The 27,096-nt window shown below is 39.0% G+C and overlaps 1 protein-coding gene across 1 annotated transcript in view; it reads left to right on the top strand.

Annotated features, from left to right (window-relative positions):
* Positions 1–265: 265 nt before the first annotated feature.
* The window catches only part of ppp2r2bb (protein phosphatase 2, regulatory subunit B, beta b), a 70,856-nt gene continuing 44,025 nt past the window's right edge, over positions 266–27,096 (top strand). The window contains exon 1 of the mRNA XM_079586176.1: positions 266–629. Within this exon, the coding sequence (XP_079442302.1) occupies positions 551–629 (79 nt within the window). The 5' untranslated portion in view covers positions 266–550. The remainder of the gene's footprint in view (positions 630–27,096) is intronic.

Genomic DNA, 27,096 nt, shown 5'->3' with positions numbered 1-27,096 from the left:
AATGGTGTTGACTTATGAATTTACACATGGTCCATGTGTGGTTTGTCTTAAAACATATTAAAAAAATACCACATATAAACAACCTTAAAAACTTGATTTTCACCACAGGGGGACTTTACAAATCATGAAATTAGCTAAAATTAACCAAACACATAATTTACGTCTTTAATTTTTAGTTCTAATTTATTACAACATAAATGCATTTATGGCATAGCCTAGGAGGTCATTCATCGTCATTAATTAGTCCAACTGACTGGGTTACACCAGATGACGCGGTAAATTCGAAGTCGGCCAGTAGGCGGACAGACGCAGGAGCGCGCTGCTCTCAACAAACACCCCTCCCTCCCTCCAGACTGGGGCAAAACAAACCATCCTCCAGCCAGCAGGCGACGGGAGCAGTGAGAAGCATGGACAGCCGGAGTAACACAGATGTCTTCCCTCCGACAGAGAGCGTGAGATTCTTCCTTCGAATATTCCCCTACTTCACGTGTCCGTGAGCTGCACGAGGAGGACTGTATAAAGTAATGCGCATACTAAATCCAGTCGAAAGATGAAATGCTTCTCCCGGTACCTGCCTTACATCTTCAGACCACCGAGCAGCCTCCTCTCCTCCAGCTGTCACACTGAGGGTAAGTCACTGTTCTCGCTTCACACTGACAGTATGTGAGTGGAGATGATGATGATGCACTGTGTAAAGTGCAAGCAAGAGTGTTCTCTATACATGTTTGTTGATATTGGATCGGATGACGTTAGGAACGCGGGCTGTGTCTAAAAACGTTGTAAGCAATCTACCTAGACAACATTTTGGGTCACTGTAGGGGCGTTCGCGTCTACACGTATGATGCCCTTAGACACTGTGCTAGTCTAGGTAGGCAGTCTTGTAGATTTTGGAACACACACTGCAAGTAGGCTACTGAGTAAAACTAATGAAAAATGCATATTCAATACAGTGCATTTTTTTTTCTAAATTAACTGGTAGAAAAAATTCTCAAGGTAGCAACTGCATGTTTTTACCACTTTCTACTGTATATGATTAGTTACTAGCCTAATTTGACACACAACCACTGCCACAGCTCACACTTTACATTATAGTTCTAATGTTAGTGTGTGTTTACTTGATTAAGTACTGATTAAAAGTAATGTGTGCACTGTAACGTATTTTGTCATTTACATTTACAAGTTACAGTTTTTGTCCGTTGCTTGAACACATTTTGCAAAACTTCGCTCATTGTGCCAAAACTCTACACACAAGTAAACATGACACAACACTGGGAAATATACCATTCACATCTGTGTCAAATTGAAACTCTACTATCAACACCTAAACTCTGCTATCAAAACCTAACATTCCTTTGTCAAAATATAACTCTGATGACAAAATGACACATAATTGCATCATATGCATACACTTTCAGATCAGGGGGAACACACTAGTCTACTTTATATAAAACACTGCAGTCTTTGATTTTCACTGGTTATTCAGAAGGCATATTTTCAGGAGGCACACTTTTAAACAACCAAAAAAGCAAATAGGCCTACTCAATATTGTACATTGCAGCACGTACATTGCAGTAACATGAATTCAGATAAAGCAAAAAAATAATAATAATAGAAAAAACACTATGTAAACACAGAAAATCATGGCAATTGTGCATACGTGGGCTCATGGATCAAAATATCCCCTTGCATGTCGAGACCATCCATGGATTGCTGTCACCTGAATGTCGCCGCAGGCCTGTTCCACTGCCTGCAGAAGAGGCATGTGGGCATGTACTGTAAGTAATCATGGCAGGGGCGTAGCACAAGATCTCGGGCCCTATGTATAGGTAGTCCTGATGGGCCCCCATGTTCCAAATAAAATATATTCCAGACTTTTCAAGGGCCCTCTCTCCCCTTGGGGCCCTGGTAATCAGTACTGGTTTTACCCCCAGTCCGATGCCCCTGAATCATGGTATGTTTCACAAAAACTACTTTGGCTGCAAAAGGAGCATTAGCACCCTGCAATACCTGTACACGTGATGTGGTAATGTGATATACTGTAGTACAGTGCTGTAAATACAATCTGAGTAGAGTAGAAGGTAGAGAGGTGAAGACCTGTTTTCACTGTGAAGCGGCTTAGATGTGGGTGGAGTCTCTGCCCAGCTTCCCTCATAGTCAGGCCATGGTTGATACTGTAACATGGTCCACCAAAGTTGCTCTTATACCTGGACCTTGTCCTCCTCCTCCTCCTCCTCCTCCTCCTCCTCCTCCTCCTCCTCCTCCTCCTCCTCTACCTTTCCCTATTGCTCTCCCTCCATCCATGCTTGCAAAGTTGTTGAAAAGTTATTTTTGTAGCTGGCCTTCAGGTTTGTATTTGAGTGGTAGCAATTACCCGATGTGTTTTGTATTTTGGATACATGTGTTTTCCAAATGGCACCCTGAGATCTCATTTTTGAACAAAGTGTCTTATGTATGAAATAGAGTGTAGTATGCAGGACCAAGTGTGTTGCATAAAGGAGTAAGTGTGTTGCAGAATTGCAACTAGAGTGCAAAGCAGCGCTTTTGTTTAAGGTATGGGTACATGTGTTTGAGGTATGGTATCAAAAGCTTCAAGTTGTGTTACTTTAGTCTAAGCATGGGTCTATAGTGTTTAAGCAACGGGCAAAAACTGTAAATCCTGTGGCATTAATCAAGTTGTTTCAGTTCTGTAACTGGTCATCTTGAATAATACTAATAAATAAAAAAGGACCATCAAAATAAAGTGTTACCAAGTTCTTATGTTTACCGCTTTCACAGCAAAAAGACCTGAAGGTGGATGTTTTTAGAATGATATTAAAAGGCCTTTTACTTAGTAAAAAGTATATAAACGATCAATCAGCCGACAGAAGGCATGTAGTAGATTATGTGCAACAGGTTTTTTCAGCAAAGTTTTGATCATGTTCATAATTTTGAGTTTTTGAAATTCATGCATCAAATATGATACAGGCTTTACATCTAAATTGAATATATTTCAGAAATATTATTTAATATTGAATACGATGAATCAGTCTGTTTGTATTTTTTTTATAGCTTGAGCCTGCCCTGTAGCAATTTAGCAGTGTTACAGCTCATATTTACTCCATAGAGTCTTAATGGATATGTGGATACGTTTATCTCCATCTCAATGGATACGGTATGTCGCACTCTCAGGCTTTTTTTTTTTTAAGAATGTAAATCGCAGGCCCGAATTAACTGAACTTTATACGCAGCAGAATGTGTCTTCCTTGCAGGAGCTCGTGCTTCCATTCACACGCATGTAGTTCTGACGGAAATTATTTCTATTGAAACATGTCTCTTTTTTTTTGTTGACATCCAAAGCAGTTTCAAGATCTTATTCTCAAGTACATCTACATGTAAAGCATAATCAGATAATCTTATGCTGAGTGACATTATACAGCATAACAGAAAATTCTGTAATTTGTATGAAAAATCATAAAAAATAATGTTTTTTTAAAGGGATAGTTCACTTTGAAATTAAATTTTGGTATGTTTTAGCTTACCTCAAGGGGATCCAAGATGTAGGTGTCTGTTTCCGCAGCAGTTTCAATTTTGATATTTTTAGGTCAAACCGTTCTTGTCTGTCAGTCATATAATGGAGGTCTATGGTCACAACCTCAAAGAGCATGCACAGAGAAGTCCAAATTAAACAATTCCCCATCGTAAGTACACATGGATGGCCTAAGACACGAAACGAGCGGTTTATGAGAAAACAAACAGTATTTATATACTTTTTACCTCTTGTACACAACCACGTCCAAGTGATCTGAGGGCCCGCGCGTTTCCTGGTGTGTGACGTTTCCTCACTATTGATTGATTGATTGATTGATTTATACAAAAGTTATTTAATAAATATAACTTACATAATACATGTTTTAATATATTTATTTATTTATAATTCAACATTATCACACACACACACACACACACACACACACACACACACACACACACACACACACACACACACACACACACACACACACACACACACACACACACACACACACACACACACACACTCTTACCCTTATAGAAGCACAAAATTGCTTTTGCAATGATGCAGTCTGGATCACATTACCTTCACACCTCTTCTGTTACACCTATATATAGGACAGTATGAACCTAAGGGGGAAATACCTCTTTTCAAACCTTGCTGGTGCAGCAGTAGAGGTACTAATAGATAAACCTCTATAGGGCCCTGTAACAATAAGTGTTGAGTTTCTGCCCGGAAAGAGATATTTCATTACAAGCCCAGCTCCAATAACAACCTCCTGTAGCCAACATATTGGACATGCAATACCATTCAACACCTGCAGCTACACATCTTTTTCTCCCATCCTCTTCCTTTCACTTGCTGTCTTTCATTTTCCTCTGATTCCTCTTTCATCCAGAAGATGTAAACACTGGGCTATCATTACATGCTGCACTGTGGCTCTTCAGAGTCTTGTGAAAGATTTCCATTGGCTGTCTGTCTTCATGCATGATTCTGTACTCTCATCTCCTGCTGTCTCCATCTGTGTCTGCTGCCCAGGCCGGATCAATTGGATCTTAAAAGGTTACAGTTCCCTTGCTGGTAGTAATGTATTACAATACTGTATTATGCAATCCTGTTGCCAGTGCTCAGGAGTTAAAGTTTTACAGTAAAGTTGCATTGTGAAATAATTGGAAATAAACTCATGTAAATGTCAACCTTCAAATACTTATGCCGATCACATGCTTGACTATAATACTGCGAGTAGATAGTTTGTGCGAACTGATTGATTTTCAGTGACTGAAATTTTGGTTCGTGCCTAATAAATCGTATTGTCTAATTGTTGTTAATAAAGGCTAAACAAAAACAGAAATCTATGAGTTCTAAAATTAAAAAATGATGGCTTTCAAATATAATATTAAATAATTTTATCCTAAAAACTTTTTTGTTTCATATGACATTATTGGCCTTAAAAGCACTTGAGATTGAATAGAAAAAATAGGTATTACCTAAATCTAGCTGACAGAACAAATGGGGACATATGTGTCCTGGTGGAAGTGGGAGATTTTTTATTTTATTTTTACTATTTTTAATTGGATAACTAAAGACTAGTTTATTTTTGATGCATTTCTTCACTATGAAATTGCCGGCTACAGCTCATCACTTTAATGGGAAATTTAGAGTATTTTTTAAAGGGGTCATAGATGCCCATTTTCCACAAGTTCGTAGGATTCTTTAGGGTCTTCATGTAAAATTTGTAACATACTTTGGTTAAAATTCCTCAAAGGTTGTGTAAAACACAACACCCCTTTTACCTCCTCAAAAATAGCTCTGTTCACAGCGACCCGTTTCGATCCATGTCTCTTTAAATGATAATGAGCAACTGCTTGCCCCACGGAAGAGAGGGGTGAGCAGTTGCTCATTATCATTTCAAGAGAAAAACACAGAGTAAAAACATGAAATGATCCCCATTCACACGGATCAGCGAAAATGATTAAAAGTGCTGTCTTATAGATATTTGGATTCTCACATAACCTCACTACTTTTCAAAATTCTCAACAACAGTTTTTGTCCTATGGACTTATTATTGCAAATAAACTTTTTGGAAGAGCATCAAAGTCCCTACTGTTAAATTTTGGTTGGATGAAATAGTATGGTTATTACATCTGGAAAAAAAAGTAGTTTTTCTTTATTAAACAGACTGGATCAGTTTGATAAGAGTTGGTTTCCCATTCTCCATTACCTTGATAGCGTAGTTTAAGTAGGCCTAAGTGTGTAGCATTGACTGTCCGATTAGTGTGTGATATGACTTAAGTCCCTTGGGTGGGGTGGGTGGTAATGGGAACTGTTCTGTCTTTCTTGTTCATTATTTTTTTGTTTGTTTCTTTTTATTAGGATTCCCTAATAAACACATTTAAAATACAAAAGTGCTGTCTTATGCATGCCAGGCCAGTAGTTGGCGATGTCACTTTGTATAGAAACTTTACATGAAGATGATAATGGTATCATTTTAAAAAACGTGGACTTTGAAACCTGATTTCAGGCAGCAAAAACAATGTTGTCGTGTACAGGAACGGCCAAATCGCATAAAAAGTTTTCTGTTTTTAGTTGAAACGGGTATTGTGTAAATGGCCCCTAAGGTGACACGGATCCATGAACATAGGAAACAAAACGATACCGCTATGTCTCCGTGTAAACTACAAAAATTTAAATAGACATGCGCATGAGTATTACGTGTTCAGTCGAAGGTATATATGGATATAAACAAACTGCTTAGTTGTGTCGCATAGATGTCGTCATCGTCTTGCTGCTCCCTCCCCGTTCTGTGATTGGTTCCCTAGATGAGGCGAAAATCTGGTCCATGGTATCCAGACTGCCTTTCAGCGTGAATAAAATCGCGCTGCGCAAAGGCAGTATGGGGAAACCCAGGCTATAGGAGCATAGTGTTTTTTTCTTTTTACAAAGTGACATCGCCAACTACTGGAGTAAATATAAATACAGCATTTTTAGTTGTTTTCGTGGATCTGTGTGAATGGGGATCATTTTGACTATGTTGTCATCTGTATGCGAAAAACTCTTCCGTTTGTACATCACTGTAGTGTAAATGTACCCCAAGGGCTTAAATACACAGGGAGTAATCAACGTAACAGTGGACAAGTGTGGAACTCAAATCAACAACCAAAGTAACAATATCAATCAGATTTTAGAGATAGGGAAATTGTTAGCATTAGGCTTTGGGATTACCCTGGAAATCCAGAGTTCTCGCGAGAGCACAAATTGAATATGCTCAGCGAGTACCTCTGGTGTCGAGTAATGATGTTCATTAAATATGCCCTTCTATCTGAGCTGCACCAATCACATCGGGTTATCTGATATAGGCGGGCCAGAGGCGAGATGACGACAGCGCTGTGACGTTGAAGTCATTAGTAAACATTGCAAGATGGCTATGGATGAACACCAGTTGTTTGAAACGGCTTTGGGCGCTACAATGAAAGATTTAGACTTGCCCTTTTCTCTAAAAGAGAAACAGAAGACGGCGCTCGAATAGTTCCTTTGCAAGAAGGAAGTTTTTGCTGTTTTGCCGACCGGATACGGCAAAAGTAGGCTATAATCTACCAGTTAGCTCCGCTCAAGTTCGAACCCGAAGACAGACACGAGAGGCGGGGAACAGAGTAGATGTGATAAATTTGAAGTTGCAAAAGAAAGAACGCCGTGGATCAGGAGGTGAGGGGAATTGACAGACTGCAATAGCCTGAACTTAAGTTGGACCCAACTTTTCAAATGTAATCAACATTTTCCTAAGTACTAGATGTGTTGGGCTATTTAACATGACATTTTAATTATATTATGCTGAAATGAACGAAATTACTCGAAAAAAAGATTTGTTAATTTTGCTGAACGAGATTCAAATATCCGAGTCAGTAAAATGATCCGAACTTCCCACTACTACTCCGCTGGTAGCTACGCGTATGGGGCTAGTGATACGTCACCCCATGTACTGTTGTGATTGGTCGTAGTGTTAGCCATTTGAGTGCTGTGAGATTTTCAAATGCATGCTTGGTGCCGCCCCTCGAGCTGGCCGATTTTCATTAAGCGACACCAGACCATAAATCTTTCAGATTTTGGTCTGGATTTCCAGGCTACTTTGGGATGGTGTTGAGTTTCAAACAACACTATCAAATTATAATGATTTTATTATAAGATATGATCTGATTTCAGATGTACTGTAGTTAATGGTTAGGGTTTGGGAAAGTGTTTAGTAAGTGTACCGTAAGTTGCTTTGTATAAAAGCATTTGCTAATTGCCACTTACACAGTGGTCACAAAGCATCCTACATTTGTGTAAAAGCAGAGTAGAGGTTATTGCATTGATCCAGCCCAAAGTGAATACACAGTATACATATTACCAGCAATTGCTGATCACAAATGCCTGGAATAACATTTGTGTGTTTATGAGAGAGTGGATGTAAATGGAGTGCAGGGATGTAAGAGAGAACAGGGAGAATGTATGAAATCGAGCTTGCATAAGTAGTGTGGAAGTTTTTAGACGTGAGATGTGAAGTAAAAAGCAGAGTTGACTTGACAAGATGAGGGGATGAAAAGTATGAATCAGATTGAAGGAACAAGATTAAGATAGTAAGACTTTGGAAACAGGGAAAAGGCACAGACTTTGAAAGTAGGAAAAACATTATGTTGGTACAACCTGGATTACAAATGATGTCCAATCCAGTTATTTTTTAAATATTTTATGTTTTGTTTCAAGTGCCTTTTGTCAAATTCAGCTGCTTTTTCCTTTCATAGATACTGACATATTTAATTTCCACCTCATTCCACCATCTTTTTCTACTCAAGAGCTGAGCTTATTTTCACAGAACATTCTGGAATTTTAGAATCAATCCTGTGCAGATGCTCTCTTCCTGTCAGAGAAATCTGGGGCCATTTGGGTGTGTATATGTGTTCATTAGGGCAGTGGTCCCTGGTCCTGGACTACCCCCAACACTGCACATTTTTGATGTCTCTCTTATCTGACACACCCATCTGATATCTTGGAGATATAGAGTCTTATTATTGGGAGATACGAGGGTTTGTGTCTCTACCATTTGAAAAAGCGATACGGCTAACTTGAATCACGTGTGCCTTGATAACCAAACACACGCCATTGAATTTCATTCAGAGTTGGGCAACAGTCAATCACTGTTTGTGGCTACCATATAAATAAATGTCAATGGCGTAAACTGAATCATACCTGTCGCGCAATTGTCCGCGACTTCTCTCATGAAACAACTTTTTTTCGGAGTAAACTCTAAGAATAGATCCGAAATGAATGTTTATACGTTTAAGAGCAAACATGTTAAAGGCATACTATGCAGTTTCCTTGTATTTAACATTACTGTCGTAAATACCACTCACGCAGAGCCGTCTCTGCACTCACGGCCTGATCCCCTCTTCGTTATCTTCGTCGACTCTGCCATGATTGACGTCTGAAATGCGTGCTAGTGTCTTCCATAGAGGCTGCTTCATATGTTCTTGATGTATGTGACGTCGTGTCATAAAGTGACCTCTCAAACTTGCATTGCTGGTTCTCCCAGCGGCATCCACCCCTGCTTTGCTATCGGGATGATTCGCCCGACTACGAGTTCGTTTACAATTGAAATGACTTCAAAGTTGTTATATTAAGGTACAAATCTTGCACAGTGTGCCTTTAAAGATTGAAGATTTAAGACTAATTGAAGATTAGCCGATGGGCTGTCAGTGTCAATTAATTAAATTATAAGCGATTTCCTCTGCTTATTCAGTGTAGTGAGGCCTCTCCTCCATTGACATCCATTAAAAAAAACCTCCCGAAATGTTAGCAGGCATTACGCTTTTTCCGGCTAAGGACGCAGGCTTGCCTTCAAGTGGCTTTGCTTGGAGTCTTTACTAATGAGGTGATGAGTTGAATTAGGTGTTTTTGATTAGGGAGACATCTAAACTGTGGAGTGCTGGAGGTACTCCAGAACCAGGGTTAAGAACCACTGCATTATGCCTACAGACCGTGCGATTTCTGCAATCCTATAAGATTATTACAAATCACACTGTACGACACGGATCTAATAAACTTGAGGACGACATGTATGTAGGCTGTACGATGATGACACCTATTGAATGTAGGCTATGATGCAAGCTAGGATAAAAAAAGTGGTAAACAAATAGAGCAATTTTGGTTTTTATGTGTGCTGATAAAAAAGAAGAGGAAACGAAAGGAGAATATACCGTACAATGTGTACCAGGCATTAGGGGACATCTTTGACATCTGAGCTGCTGAATGCTTGATTCCTCACCATGCTGTGCAAGTCTTGATTTTGAAAGTTTCACAGGCGCAGAAACGGAGAAAGATATTTCTGACACACATAATGTAAGTCATATGAATATATGAGAAGCATAAGAGAGTTATCACAGAAAAGATTAAAGTTGGGTTATGAAATATTTTTTTTGCCTTATTCTGAAGAAAGGTTTTGCTTGCCCATGCAAAACACGCTCCCGCAATTCTAAAAAAGTAAAAAGTAATAAAAAAGCTATAAAGTTGTAAAGTAATAAAGTAACTCTAATCTAATTTAAAATTACAATGCAATATTTCTTGCAATTATTTCCTTTTTCCCCATCAGCAACTATTGTTTCTCTTGAAGAACATGTAGGCTACAGTTCTTGAAACCTCCCAGTTTCTGTGAATTTCTTCAGAAAACTATTCAGCAGACATACCAAAAATATGTTTTAATTTAAACATTATAACTTTTGTTGAGATTGTGAACCTACTGGAAAATAATAATGCGTTTAAGCTGTGAGTTTGAGTTTTGTATAAAATGGTACTCAGTGTTGAATTTTGACTCAGTGTGAGCAATACAACTCACAGTAAACAGGTCAGCAAAAAGAGCTCTTGATTCAGCTGAGCTGTAGCTAGGTTATTAAATAAAGAAACACATTTCCCTCAGGCGCTGTATGAGGGACGTTGAACTTTCACAAAAGTAAATCCTCTATTACTTTATAAGCCCTTTTGTGTCAATGCTGGCTTTGAGATAGAAAGAGGCAGAGGTAGAGAGAGACAAGTACAAATAATAATATCATTAATTAATTCATATTTTATAACGCAATGAATTCTGGAGCTCAGGCACCTTGGTTACCCCAGTCAAGGTGCCTTTGTGAGCTATCATTAGTATTAGTATCATTGGGCTTCCAATTTCACAATAAAAGCAGAAAAGTCTAGACAGCCCCATTTGCTCTATACTGTTGCACACTTTGAGAGGTTTGACTGAAGCCCTCATGATGGTATAAGAGAGTCAGCAGTGCTTGCCTGGTTCTGGCCCCCAATGGATTGCTATTGTTGCTATTGAGGCACACTTTTAAAAGCTGGTTTCATATACACAGAGACCTAAAGTTGCATTTTCATTGAGCATGAAGTGAAGTTGTGCAACACACCTGTCACATTATGCACACTTCTTTCACAGCTATGTGACACCATTGTGCCATTCCATCAGTTCCAGTGTTTGTGCATTCATGCTAATATAGGATTCATGTTAAAATTACATTGGTTGACAGTGAAATGTTGACAAGTCTTGATAAAGCAGTGAAATACGGAATAGGGGTGTAAATGTGGGTCAAGAGAAGTGAGCATGAGCGAATCAAGTGATTTGGCCTGCATGTAGATGTGCATCTGGCTGGCATTATATATGGATGAGGAAGTGGCAACTGAAGAAGGACAGATGTGTTGAAAACAGTTAAAATTTTGCACTTGCCGTCAAGAGTTTTTGATTTGTATCAGAGAATGCTTAATAAGGGGAGAACTGCCACTCTCAGTAAACTTCCGGCTTCTGAACTGGTTGCAGTTCCACTCTGGCTCCATATGAGGGCGCTCACAGGACGAGTGCAGAATGAATGGAGGTCTATGGAGCTATACCCCTCAATATCCACTTTTCTCTGCATATAATTTTTTGTCTAGTAATTTGAACGTTGTATTCAAAAGGAGATGCAAAGAAATTACACATAGCTGGGTGTTAGATTTTTCAGAGTCACTTATTTGTTTTAAAAAGTCTTTTTAAAATGTCAATGACGTCATACACATCGTACGACCAGAGATACTGCTTTACGGCAATCCTTCAGTCACTTTGGTGCTTTCGCGCTCTGCACTTTCTTTTCTCTCGAGGCATCGACAACACAGCTGACAGGTAAACACACGTGCTAGAAGAGTTTCTGCTAGAAGACATTCTGGTCCCGCTTCGGATGCCACGATGCCATCAAGCGGTATCTCTGGTTGTAATCAGTCCTTCACTGACCAATCAGCGTTCATTAGCAGAATGCTAGCGTGTTATGGGCAACAACAACTCAACCTGTAAGAAATCGAAAGGACATAAGTACTCGTTCATTCAACTTTCGACCTATAACCCATGTCGAACTTGCAAAACCTGCAATCAAATCTGAGATTTCTCAACGGCAATCGGGTGAAAGAGACAAATTTAGTCGTCTAGCCCCATAGACTCCCATTCATTTTGCACTCAAGGGCGATCGCCCCCAGTGGAAATCTGGTGGAACTACAACCTAAATTCGGTACAATAGGACTTAATAGGGAGTGGCCAGGCTCTCCGTAGACGGGCTCTGTTTGTATACTGTAGCTCAATTTTGTACAACTTTATAACCAGGTCTAGTAATGCTGCCTTCAAGCTCGTTCAACTGCTCGTTAATGCAAATATCTAATTAGCCAGTCACATGGCAGCAACATTTAGGCATGTAGACAACATGGCATGGTTGTTTGTGCCAGACGGGCTGGTCTGAGACTGAGTATTTCAGAAACTACTGATCTTATGGGATTTTCATGGACAACCATCTGGGTTTAGAGAATGGTCAGAAAAAGAGAAAATCATGGCCTCCTAATCATCCCCATATACTGATTGGCTTCATCTCTGTCTCCTTCCCACCAGTAAGCTGGTGTGTGGTGGGCGTTCTGGCGCAATATGGCTGCCGTCGCATCATCCAAGTGGATGCTGCACATTGGTGGTGGTTGAGGAGATTCCCCCTTCCATATGTGAAGCGCTTTGAGGTCTCAGAAAAGCGCTATATAAATGTAATGAATTATTATTATTATTATTAAAATATCGGCAAATGAAGTGAGCGGCAGTTCTGTGAGTGAAAATGCCTCGTTGCTGACAGAGATCAGAGGAGAATGGCCAGACTGGTTCGAGCTGATAGAAAGACAACAGTAACTCAAATAACCACTCCTTACAACCTGCAGGTCTGCAGAAGAGCATCTCTGAACACACAACATGTCGAACCTTGGCTAAACTGAGGCTACAATTCGCACGGACTTAACAAAAATTGGACAATTGAAGATTGGAAAGATGTTGCCTGGTCTAATGAGACTCGCTGCTGCAACATTCAGATGGTAGGGTCAGAATTTGGCGTAAACAACATTAAAGCATGGATCCATCCTACCTTGTATCAACAGTTCAGGCTGCTTTCTTGGCACACTTTGGCCCATTAGTACCAATGCATCGATTAAACGCCACAACCTACCTGAGAATTGTTGCTGACCATGTTCATCCCTTTATATCCACAGTGTATCCACCTTCTGATGGCTACTTGCACAGGATAACATGTCATGTCACAAAGCACAAATCATCTCAAACTGGTTTCTTGAAAATGGCAATGAATTCACTAATCTCAAACGGCCTCCACAGTCACCAGATCTCAGTCCAATAGAGCATCTCTGGGATGTGGTGGAACGAGAGATTTGCGTCATTGATTTGCAGCCGACAAATCTGCAGCAACTGCGTCAATATGGATCCAAATCTCTGAGGAATGTTTCCTGCACCTTGTTGAATGGATGCCATGAAGAATTAAAAGAAGGTCTGAAGGCAAAAAGAATCGAAATCGTTAAGATTCAATCTTGAATCTTACACTATTAAACTCCCTCATCAAATGAATAATTATTACGTAAACAATAGTAAGCTATTGTTGGTAAAGAGCCTTAGATGAAATTTGAAACGTGATGTGTGTATAAAACAATAAAAAATCAAGATAAATATCACTTGTGAACAGAATATTTTTATGTACATAATTCCAAATGTACTACATTATAATTTCATTCCAATCATTTTGGAGTGAAATACTCGTCGTTTGAGAGGGAGAAAAGTATATTTTAAGATTTTAAAATTGTAGAGTCAACATTCACAATTAAAACTTAAGTATAACCCATTTCCACCATGTTTTTTAATAGCGCATACACAAAGTTGAATAAGATTCAGTTAGCACAGTGTGTGGTCTTTCACATTTGAAATGACTCGTGTTCCCTTTGATAAGCCTTTATTATAGCGCTGTTTTATTCAGCTATACCACAAAGCTAAGTGCTTCAATGAATGCAAGAGCAATACAGAACATTATTACAGGCAGTGCATTCGCTAAAATCCATAAAGAGGACGCACTTGGCTCCCATCGCACATTACCTCAACTGCACATGCATGTATGCAGGTAATTGCTGTAAATGGGCTCTTTTATACTTTCATTGTTTGTTGCTGTGCATAATTGTCTCTCCTGTAGGGAGGTGGCATTTAATGTTTCTACGTATAAATGTTCCATGCAATTTCCCCTCGTGTCTGCAATTTCTTGTGATTGATCCCCATCTCTGTCTTATTTAAGTGCATCCAAGACATTTTATCCGTTCATGCATTCCCTTGGAATTGTATTAGATTTTTTCATTTATGTGAAATAGATATTTTTAGTAACACTGTAGAAGTCTTTACTGTCACTTGATAAATGTAATGCGTCCTTGCTGATTTTCAACGGCAGTGTGCCTCGCAAGGAAGAACGATATTACTTTTTTTTCAATGTGTGCATCAATACAATTACCAATACACATTTGTATTAGAAAGACCACACGTCGCGTAATCACAGTTTTGAAACGATTGAACTGATTTATGGAAATTAAACTTCTCCAACTCCTACTTGTTACAAACATCATCCATAAATCCATGTATGTTTTATAACTCTGAACACCAGAATGTAGCCGTAATCTGACTTTTTTTTTTGCCATTTTCATTTGACTGTAAATCTACCACAGTTATTATACTCTGTGTTTAATGAGATCCATCAATAACTGAACCTCACAGCAGTAGTCCGCCTCACTTGCTCATTTTAGAGGCCCATTTCCTGCTCAGCTCTTCCAAATACGCAAGTCATTCATGATAATCAAGTTTGTAACACATTAAGATCAGAGATCAGTAAATATCACAAGCATTAGTGCATTACAATATAATCAGCCTGTACATCATATCTATAAACAAATGTAATGTTTAAAGTTGGTCAGGAGGGGGCGCTAGTTGAAAAGTGTTGTAATTGCTGAGAAGGCTGTGATGGACAGCAGTGTGTGAAGCCAGGTGGTCTTGTTTCCGCATCACTGCTTCTGTCCTGTACTCCCGTCATTTTAGGCCTGAATAAACATTTGGACTGCCAGATCTCTGACACACTAGAAGATGTGAATGAGACTTTGTGTGTGTGTGTGTCCATGTGCATTGTGTGTACACGGCATCATTTCCTCTGTATCTGACAGCACATATGGTCATTGTTATTCTTACTAAATGACAAAATCAGAACAGCGCCCGCTGAAGCAATGCTATCAGCTCAGCCCAAAATGCAGCCAGACTATTCCCAGTCATCCATAGACACATTCATGGTGTGTGTAATCATAGTCACAATCCATTGGAATAAGCCCCCAAACATCTAGACCTGAAGATTGTAAAGGTCACCTTTTTACTATTTAAAGTAATATTGACCTGAAAAATTGTCTTTGTTTCTTGGTGGAACAGAAAGGAAGATGTTTAGCAGAATGTACACAGATCTTTTCCATATGAAAGTGGATCGGGACCATCTGTGAGTAAATTATGACAAAATTTCATTTAAAATGTTTCTATTTGAGCTCCATGCTCATGTGACTTGTATATCATTTATAATTTCTGTATACAATACTAAAATAAACCCTAGAAACCCTATAAAGGACCATCAAATCATGAAATTATATTAATTAAACATGGAAATATCATTGAAGAGGTAACTTCATGCATTTTTTATATATGCAGCCTGCTCTATCATTTTTAAAACTACTTTGTTTTTCACTATATAATGTTTTGAAAGAAGTCTCTTCTGCTCACCAAGACTGCGTTTATTTGATCAAAAATACAGGGAAATTTGTTTAGTATAAATTATAATTTAAAATAACTTTTCTATTTTTATATATTTTAAAATATAATTTATTCCTCTGATAGCAATGCTGAATTTCTCCAGTCTTCATTGTCACATGATCCTTCAGAAATCATTCTAATATGATGATTTGGTGATCAAAACATTAATCATTATCAATAATTACCTTCAAATAAACCAGGAAGTCACCATAACAGCATCAAATATGATGCATTTTTGTTGTTGTTGCATATTTCATATGTCAGCCTTTATGGGGTAGGGACTCTGATCTTATATTCTTAATAAACCATTGAATATTGATAATATTGTACACTGTAATGAATGCTTGATGAAGGAGAGATGTGTGTCCTCATTGTCATGGTTACATGGCTCAGACACGGTGGGACCAGCAGGGGTGCGGAGTTTCCCGCTACGAGCCGTCTGCCTGATTCACGGAAAAGCCTTCTCCTGCAAATCGGGGCTGATGTTATGGACAAAAAGGAGCAATGGCTCAGTGGAGAGGAAGCCATATGGTGTTACTGGTTGGCAGAAAAGCCGTCTGATTTAGTTTCATTCAAAAAATCCTTTTCCTGTAGCTCAACTGGTAGAGCACAGCAGTAGCCTGGGGTCATAGGTTTAATACCCAGGAATTGTATACTGTACTTTGAATGCACTGTTTGGATAAAAGTGAAAAAAATTAGTGGAAATTTACCCCTAACCTGACAGCGGCCTTTTCTCTGCAGTATCCAGTGCAAAAATTCGATTTGCATTAACCTGTTAAAGCAGGTATAGCAGAGGTTCTCAACCTTTACAAGATGGCCAACAAATAAGTTTCATGTTTTTTGGTTACATGCCAGGAGCCGATGCCATTAAATATTAAAACTACAGCTATTTTGCGAAGCGAAAGTGAATAGCAAAGCGAGAATCCAGATCTCTTTTCTCTGTACTATTGTATTTGGTGTTGTTTGATAAACATAATAGTGAATACAAAAATTGGATGGCTGTAGAAAATGGCCTCCCCTGTGGATAATGCTCCGACATGTTTCGGGGCGACCTGAGTTTTGAGTCCTGGCTCGTGGGCTTTTCTGGCTCAGGCTTCTACTTGGATGCCTGTATTAAAGGGATGGTTCACCCAAAAATGAAAATTCTGCCATCATTTACTCCCCCTCATGTTGTTTCAAACCTGTATGAGTTTCTTTCTTCTGCTGAACACAATGGAAGATATTTTGAAGAATGTTGGTAACCATATAGTTGATGGACCCCATTGACTTCCATAGTATGAAAAAAAAAGTCTGTGAAAGTCAATGGGACCTATAAACTATTTCGTTACCAACATTCTTCTTCTTCTTCTACTTCTTCTTCAAAAAAGTGATTCCATTAATATCGTTCCTCTGTGTCGTTATCGTTGTGGTGTGGACAGGAGAACTGACCACTTCCATTTAAAGAGTGAAAATTTACCGTCTGCCATTTTTTATGCATGGGTCTGAACAGATAAATTGCATAAAAAAATCTGACCAAATTTTGGTGCCAAGCATTTGGTTGATGTGCCTTTAGGGTTGTAACCCCGCATGGGCTCACATGCTCCATCCATGGTTTTTAAATAGCAACCATCTATTGAAGGACAGTTGAGGGTAAACTCTGTAAGCATGACTATTGAATGGCTTTCGAATGGCAATGTCACAGTCTACATGAGTCTGAATAACAAAAAAATCTGTCCAATCAATTTGTGTGGCAGTGACGTCCGTGGTGGAACAGAACATATTGACAGCGGGTATATCTGGCACATATGGTTGAGGGGTTATATGGAGACTGGATAGAGGCAGGTCATCCTTTGTGTTTGTCCTTCATTCTCGAAATAGTCAGTACCCATATGTACAAAAGTGACCTTAATGAAACTTCATTTCTGATGGTGCGGACTCAACTGCAGTTGACTTTTGCTGTGCACAATCACAGTTTCTGTGGTGCTCACTGCTGGCATTGCTTTGTTGGCATGAGAAAGAAATTTGTCGCATCACAGTTTTAAAAGAAATATAAAATTCAGAGATAATCTTAAAGGTTTGTCGATGGCAGCTATATTGGATCAGTGTTATTTTAGTATTGAGATTCTATTAAAGTTTTTTAATATTCTGAATTACAAGCAAATACTATTTCAATCTTTCTACTTTCATTTTTGATGATTTTTGTGAGTTTTTGTTCACCCAATTTTTTTTCTTCTTATTATTATTATTATTTTTTTTTTTCCAGTTTTAGTTATTTTAGTACATGTGATCTCCACGTGGTGACACAAATGAGGGGGCGACATGCTCTATATAAAATAAAACGGCCTTTTCTGAAAGACTTTATGTGAGTGAACATCATTTTAATAATATTTATTTATTTAATATGCATAAAAGGAGTGCATCTTTAAGACCATTCTCATTCTTTTCAACTGTATATCTTGTACACCCACTCACTCATTTACACATATACATTTCTAATCCCTGCCTTGCTTAGAATTTCTTGCCCTTACTTCTTTCTCTTCTATAACTTTTATCAACCTCAGTCTCTATTTTAGTCTCCGATTGATTTATCTGTATTAATTATCCCCTTATCCTGCCTCTGCATCCAAAGCGTCCGTATTTTTTTTTATAGCTGTGACTTTCTGACTTCTCACACAATCCAGTTTAATAAAAATGCACATGATGTCTTAGAGGAAAAAAAAAATGCTAAACAAGTATTTCATTTTGTGCACTGTTCATCAAGCATCATATTATTATCATATAGTGACCCAGATATCAAGATAATATTTTATCACCAGGTCCCAGCTGATTCCCACCCCTACTTAACACTGTCAAATTTTGTTTAACAGTCATTTCTCATTTTCCATCTCACACACGCTCACACATTATGAGGGTGCAGGAGGCGGGTGAGGGGGTGGAGGAGGATCAGATCAATAGTCTTCCTGCTTTAATTAACACTCCTCCATTCAGGACACACACTAAACCAGCAGCAGTCTGCCAGCTCTATCATGAATCTGTGTCTGCATGTGTGGGGGGAGGATTTTTGGCATCAGTTCCTCACTTATCAGTTCATAAAATGTGTGTATGTATCTGTCCGTTTAATCTTTCTTCTCCAAAATGGCATAAATTACTTTTATGTAGTGTTTTTGTCACATATTAAGTTCGGTCCTCCTGATTTTCTTTGCATTTTTCGTGTGTCTCTGTGTCAATGAGCGTTTTAACGTTTAATACGTTAAAATAAAAGTTTGGTTTAATTTGAAAAAATTATGACAGAAATATATTATGAATTAATTTGATAATAATATTATATCTAAAGAATATTATACAACCAAGGGGGATTTTGTTTTGGTATATTATATGGAACACCACTGCAGAGCCTGGAGTCCGACCATAGACTGTAAAAAAAGATGGATGACACACCATCACTCTCTTCCATTGTAAAAAAGTTGTGCAGATTTGGGATCTGATTCTGCGCAGTTGTGAACGCAGGACCCGAGTCTGCGCAGTAGTGAGCGTGAAGTGGAGCCGCATTATCAAGGCCGAACAACTCATTATGTCTGCGTGAAATAAACAGTTAAGGGAATGTAGAAATTACAGCTGAAGCTCCAATCTCCTCCCAAAAATCCCCCAAAATGTCCGTTGGTGCCTCAGTGACTACTTCGCTCAGAGAAGCTGTCAATCACAGCTGTCAATTATGACATCAAATTTGTGTTTTTATAGCATCAAATAACTAACTAAGACCAAACTTATTTAAAAAAATTAACACTTAAACTTAAATAGTGTGATAAAACGACCTAAAAAATTAATTGAAGTGTAATTTGATTGTTTAGTTTGCCTCACGTCCATTACATTACATGTACAGGGCGTGGTTTACGACCTATACTGTGACCACCTGGGGGCGATCGAGACACTTTGGCTTCACTTTTCAGGACTTGTGCGGCACGCTTGAGTTCGACCGACGAAAGTGGAGCTGGGTGAGATGGAGACCCCAGCATGATCGAAGGACCAACGGAGCAATCCAGAAGTCCAAGGCGATGCCGCCAACTTAAGGGAACGAGGCGAAGACGGGGGCCTGGCAGAACAGGGCGAGACCGGAGTGAGTGAGGACCAAGGCAGAGCTGGAGAGGAGGAACCTGGTGGAGCCAAAAGGGTGGAGGGCTTAGGTGCAGCCAGAGGCCCGGAAGTCCACTACAGAATCAGGCTGACGAGAGGCCAAGGTGGAGCCGGAGGGATGAAGGAGCCCGATGAAGCCTGAGTGTTGTCGGACCAGGACGGAGCTGAGGGAGCGCAGAGCCAACAAGCTGACAAGTCAAGGTGGCATCATTGTTCTGGAGGCCCGAGGTGAAGCCAGGGGATTTGTCTCACAGAGCTGAGCTGGTGTAGAGGAAACCCACGGCGGGGCCAGAGAGCTGGAGAGAGTCAGCGGCTAGGATGGAGACTGCAAGGCACCAGCTGAGCAGGTAAGTCCTGGTGAGTTAGTGATGATAGAGACAACGGGGTGGGCAGGTGACACGGTGGAAGTGGAAAGTCTAATGAATTCAGAGGACTAGACTGAGCCAGCAGGGTGGTAATGGATCATCTATTGGATTCCCAGGAGTGAGTTCAGGGATGGGGACAAGGGTGGGAGCTGGCTCCGCTGTGAAATTGTTGGTTAAGCGCACCTCGACCGCCTCGAGAGGACTGCCCCCACAGCGCGGACTGTGGGATGGATCTGGCAGTAGGTTCCAGCCTTGGGACGGAGGTGGCTTCTGGCGCTAGCTCCAGGACAGATGTGTTGGCAGGCTCTGGCTCTCTGGGTGGAAGCGGCTCTTGCACGTGGTCTGTGACGGGCGTTGGCTTGGGTTTTATTTCTGTGGCGGGGCGTCGAGGTCGATGTGTCAAGATCTCTTGTGCTTTCCGGGACACTCTGGGCTTGAACGATGGAACTTGTCTGGAGCGTGCAGAAAGATGGCTGCTGTAGAGTATGGATATTTCCATGTATTCCATGGATATGGGGAGTCGGAGTTGGTGACTCCCATGGTGAGGGAGGATCCGCACAGTGAAAGGTGTACGTGCCCGGAAAGGTGTAATCTACACACTCTGTGAATGGGCAATGATCCTTCCCTAACAGCAGCATCTGGCCTTTTCGTTTATGGTTTCAGTCTGTTCCTCTGTCATATCATGGTCACAAGGAGATGAAAGACGCAGAATTACAAAAACAGATATTTTTAATCAATAAGGAGAATATCCACAGGAGAAATAACATAAACTACATTCACAAAAGACGAGAACCCATAATGAACTGAACAGAACTAGGAGTATATATACAGAAGAGTTAAGGAGGGAACTAAAACAAGACATAGGTGACAGTAATCAGTAACTAAGGAAACTAAGACATGAGAACGCTAAACTGAAAGGATATACAAGAAACATAAATAACATAAGAAAACTAAACAGAAAAAGGATTGAGTAAATAATTTTCTTAGGGTAACACTTAATTAGGTTTCATTTGGTAACATAATTTATTAATCTTAGTTAAAGGCACACCGCGGAACTTTTGGCCACTAGGGGCGCTAGACCTGTAACTTTCACGTCTAGTGCCCCTAGAGGCCACAAGCGCCGCAGCACTGTCGCAAAAGTAAAGAAGACATCCACTTAATAAATTAATTGCACAAAAGTGAACAGAAAATAACTGGTCAGGTAAGTCGCATAGACCAGGGGTGCCCAACCCTGCTCCTGTCTGTCCTGCAGAGTTAATCTCCAACTCTAATCAAACACACTTTAATTTTCAAGCGATCCTGAAGTTAATTGTTTGCTTCAGTTGTGTTTGATTAGGGTTGGAGATAAACTGTGCAGGACAGTCAATCGGCGGGAGCAGGTTATAGACGTTTTGTACCTAAACCAAGTTGTTATTGTGTTGGTTTTGGAGTCATCTTATCTTTAGATCGGACTTACGTCGTCTTATTTGTGTTTTTCCTGTAGTAAACTATGAATTTGAATCAAAAATCATATAAGCCTCTAATAATACATAGACATTTGTATCTAAAATCATATAAGCCACGAATAATACACACATATATGAATGTGTAAAAGGACAAACAAACTGAAGCCTACAAATAACGGCAGTAGGTTTTGACATATCAGTTTTGTTACACGAATTCCCGACTTCGCAGTAAATATTACATTATATATCCACTTTTATGCCGATGTTTATGTTTTATTTTCAGTCATCATTTTCTTCGCCCCTTGAATAATCTTCAGAGTCCCCTCCCGAAACAGGAGGAGGACGCGGAGGGCGACGAGGTAGAGCCGGGGAGAAACAAGAGAGCTTCTTGTTTTTCCGCGAGCACGATCCCTCTCGCGTTTTCTCTTTCTTGCCTCCTCAGGAGCAGTTTTAAACTTTTCCTTGCCTCAGCCATGGCCAGGAGTTGAGCAGGCGGAAAAATAGGAGCAAAAGCGTTAGCTCCTTGAGCATATCAGAGCTTGTGGTCACGTGACGGTCGTAAAGTGATTCGTTCTCCAGGTCACATGACCTGTCCAAAGACGGTCCGTCTCCTCCAAACTTACATAGGCGGTATTTCAAGAGGGCAGCCCCGCTCGGAGCATTGATAGTGTCAAACACTGTATATTGGCCTGAGGAATCATTTCAAACAACTCATATGCTTCAACTCTTTAGGTAAAAAGTTCCACGGTGTGCCTTTAATGTTAATCTCAACAATTACTACTACATTTTTTTTAAGATCAAAAGTTGTATCTGTTATTATGCTCATTAGTGGTTGTATATCAAGCAGGGACACGTTTGTGTGCATTATATTTTGTGATTTCACCGGAACAAATAGAGAGTCTCCGCAATCGGCGCGCGTCCGAGTGAAAACACTGTATCCGCGCCACTGGTCACAGCGGCAACGAGCACTTTGATCACTTGATTTAAAAAACACATTTCAGGGCTAGATCGTCTCTTATTTAACAAACGAACGAAATGAATGCTCTGCTGGTTAACTGGACATGTTTTATTTATATGTATTGGAGCATTCGTGCCGCGAGATAAAAAAAAAGTCAGGCATCGAAATCAGGCACCGAAATTTTCGTTCTTATTCGGTCTGGTTACTACCGTTTATGTCGGAACCGGTTCCCTATTGGCTCCGAGTTTCGGTACCCAACCCTACTCTTTGGCTAATGTATTTTCAAGATGGAGGCGCAACATGGCTTCCGCCATTCAAGCGACTCGCTCGTATGTATTATAAATGGCAGATTCTACGCTATACGAGAATACTTGATTAGTTGGTAGTAATTATACATTAATGAGCACATATAATTTTAAAAGAACAAAGTGTTTCCCGCTAAGAATCAACTTAAAAAATACACAGTGTAGCTTTAAAGGAGAACTCCGGTGCAAAACGAACCTTTGGTCTAATTACACATTGTTACCTAGTCAACCGTTATCTGAGATTTGTTTTCATGATTATCGAATGTAAATAGTTTTATCTCTAAAAACAGTTTAGCCTTTAACGCTAGTATATGGGGCATTGAGTAATGACAAATAAAAATCGCTTGTTAATACCACTAACAAGGATCAAAATAGCCCCACACTAACACGGTAGCATAATGAGGGTCCCTACAAGCAAACCGAAGCATTGAGAACTTTGTCAGTGTCCAGACAGTTTAATAAGAAGATATTTTATACATACAGTCAACTTCACGTATACAAGCAGAATCCATCTTTGAAAAACAGACTCGATCAATCGATCTACGAACCACCGATCCAAATGCGCTGGACCATATGAGATTCTACACAGTTCAGCGCATTTGGATCGGCGGTTTGTAGATCTGAGACGTGAAGTTGACTGTATGTATAAAATATCTTCTTATTAAACTGTCTGGACACTTACACAGTTCTCAATGCTTCGGTTTGCTTGTAGGGACCCTCATTATGCTACCGTGTTAGTGTGGGGCTATTTTGATCCTTGTTAGTGGTATTAACAAGCGATTTTTATTTGTCATTACTCCATGCCCCATATACTAGCGTTATACTAGCGTTATAGGCTAAACTGTTTTTAGAGATAAAACTATTTACATTCGATAATCATGAAAACAAATATCAGATAACGGTTGACTAGGTAACAATGTGTAATTAGACCAAAGGTTCATTTTGCACCGGAGTTCTCCTTAAAGTACATTAAAAATCAAGTACTTTTGTACTTCTACTAAAATCGAAGACTTCTTATGCTTTTACTGGAACAATATTTTATAAGGGTATCTGCAGTACTCAAGTACTTTATTAATGCATTGTGAACTATCATGAACATGAACTTTTTATTATTTAACATTAGCAGAGGTTAATAAATTCAATTCAATTCACATGTAAAAATATATTGCTCATTGTTAGTTTATGTTAAAAAATGTTTTGAGTGAACCCGCTCAAAGATTCAAGTCAAAAACTCCCTTAAATTTGTTGATAGCAAATATATATATATTTTCATGTATCACATATATTACCTGTGTGTGTGTGTGTGTGTGTGTGTGTGTGAGAGAGAGAGAGACTGTCTGCCACTTATATCCCACCATATGCTCTGCTGCTGACACTATTGAGCTGACCTCCATATAGCACCTATTACCAGTGATATCCGCTGGGATTGAGCTTGGCTGTCACTGCAATTCATGCCTTAAAACCCAGCAGCCTCTCAAACTCAACAAACCTTTTTCATAAAAACAATATTCATTAAGTTTTTCCAGAATGTAGATTCATGAATCAAACAATATAGCAGCTTGACTGCATGCCCAATGCCTTGTTATTTATAGTAAAAAAAAAAAAGGTTTTATATTAGGCTATCCTAAATAATGTTGTTGCTCCCTTAAAGTTGTTGGATCAGTTTCACACATCTACTTCTGAGGCTAGGGAGGAAGTTAAAGTCAGCATGAAATGGAAAAATCACTATTCACCTATACCTATACCTATACCTACATTATATATTGATATATTATGATTCATCCATGCATACCCTTACAAAAAATAAGGATACTTCAAATTCATTTTATTAAGTATAGGCTACTTAAGTAATTTTGTACATGCATCCTTTTTGCGCACTACTGCAAATAGATTTTTCATTTGTTTTTACAAACTGAGGGACAAGTTAAAATAATTGTCTGTGCTAATCAACAACAGATTCGGCTTAAATTCTAATTATCCTGGAATAATTCTTTAGGCACACTTCTTATCCTCAGCTTTCTATGCTAAGAATATGTCTATGACTGAGTTTAAACCTCCATTGACTGAGCAGAATTAATCTTCTGTAATTCCACCTCGACTAGTATCAAGATTACTCCAGGGTTTTGTCGTTCACTGTTATCTTAAAGGGATTTGAGGCAGAGAGGATTTAATTCACCACAAAGTGACACACAATAGGATTGGGATATGGAGATTTTGAAGTGGTCAACAGTAAGGGAAGATCTGAGAGCCATGCCTCACTGCTCTTTATTATGGAGGAATAGAGATAATGCATTTGACTCATTTTGTGCGCAGTTCAAGAGCAGTGATGTGTCAAATAACCTGTGCAGGCTGTATATGTTTTAGCACAATGAAGAAAGAGACCGGTTTCATTGCAAATAGAATGTGAAGAAATCACAGGCTGTTTTTAGATGTGCATTGGCAGGAAAAGTACATAATAAATGGTACTCTCTTGTCTTTGAAGGAGTCTACAACAGTAAAAGTGTGCCATGTAATACCATGATTTTTGACATGTTTTGACCATGGTATACATTGAAATACACAGGATTACATAAATACTTTGTCAAGTTATGATGCAAAGGATTGAATAAAGCAATCATTCAATGTTTGAAGAATAAAACAATTATAAAACGCAACGGAATTCATGAAACGCAAATGTAACAACCAGAAGCAGAATGTTCAGAAATTTCAAACCACCATTTTCGCCAACAGAGACTTAATAAATTGTATAAATGTACAACTTTTAAAACATGACAGCTTGCCCCAGATATAAATGTGACTAGTTCTTAAAGGTGCACTAACTTTTGGCCCTCTATTTTGGAAGAAGATTGTTTTGGTTGTGTTTCGGCTCTGCGTGACATGTGCAAGAAAGAGATTATCCTACTGCTCGTAAAACATTCACTAGGCTTAAGAGATATAAGCAGTTTAGATGGAAAGGATCTCAATCTGACTAGCTGAAGACATTACTGTCGTTTTACCCATTAATAGACACCTTACTTCCTTGAAAATAAATTCCACCACAGCTCTACAACAACCATAATGAAATGACCCTTCGCAATAGTACTGCTTTATAATAAAAAAAGAAAAATGCCATCTCCATCCCTCAACATTTCAAATCCCTCAGTTCTCGCCATCTCCGAAAAGCCAAGCCAATGTTGATTCTTGTTTTATTACGAGCTCTGTTGCCAGCGACTGTCCTCTGGTTTAGATTTAGGTTGTGACAACTAACCTATGCCACACCATACACGTGTCATCAACTTTTCTCTATTTACGGATGAGACATGCATCATGGGCGAGTGACGTGTGTACGCAATTTCCCATGAAAACCATCCCGCTAGGTCTAAAATATAAACACATATTTACCTTTGTGAATCAGGGTAAGACAATAATACCTTTTTGGAAGTAGGATTGATATATTCACTCATTATTTAAACTTTGTTAATCTTGACCAAAAAAGTTACAGTTTAATATCACCACATAACGAAATAACAACTCCAACCTTCAACTACTACAAGTAATAAAGTGATATACTTCATCTTCGCAAAATGTCAACTAGCACAGCAATATATTTAAAGTTGGATTTAAGACCCGCATACAGTACACTTACGTTACGTAAAGTAATATATAGGCTACTATACAGCAAATGGCAGCGGTTATTTTGTCGGAAAATGTAACTATATTATCACACAGCTCTATATATTAAGTAGGATATTTCCAACTTCCTCTACATACAGTACTCACGTAAAGGGAGATATATACTAAATATAGCAAATCTCAACTGCTTGATTGTTCATATCACTGTAAAATGTAAAGTATAATCTGCTAAATGTAAAGTATAATCTGCTAAATGCAACAATTTAAGATATTATAAACATTAACATGATTTTCTTGTAAAGCTGCTTTGAATCAACGTGTTTAAAGTGCATACAAATAAAATTGACTTGACTAGCGGCGACCTCACATTTATAAAATATACAGTAGCCTACTTCTCTTTATTATAACCATTATTATAACCAGACAGTTCAATATCTTTATTATGATTCCTGTCTGAATGTATACCAGTGAGGTTCTGTTTTACATAAATAATTGACTAAATATTATATATATATATATTTTTTTTTTTTTGAAAATGCCTATTCGTTTGAAGGACAGAATTCACAGAAAAGGGGGTTTGAAACCTACAAACTGCTAACTGCCCTCTTTTTC

This window comes from Phoxinus phoxinus, assembly GCF_949152265.1.
Source record: "Phoxinus phoxinus genome assembly, chromosome: 17".
In the NCBI taxonomy this organism is placed as follows: domain Eukaryota; kingdom Metazoa; phylum Chordata; class Actinopteri; order Cypriniformes; family Leuciscidae; genus Phoxinus; species Phoxinus phoxinus.
The sequence above is the reverse complement of the archived record's forward strand: the minus strand, read 5'-3'. Positions and strand labels throughout refer to the sequence as shown.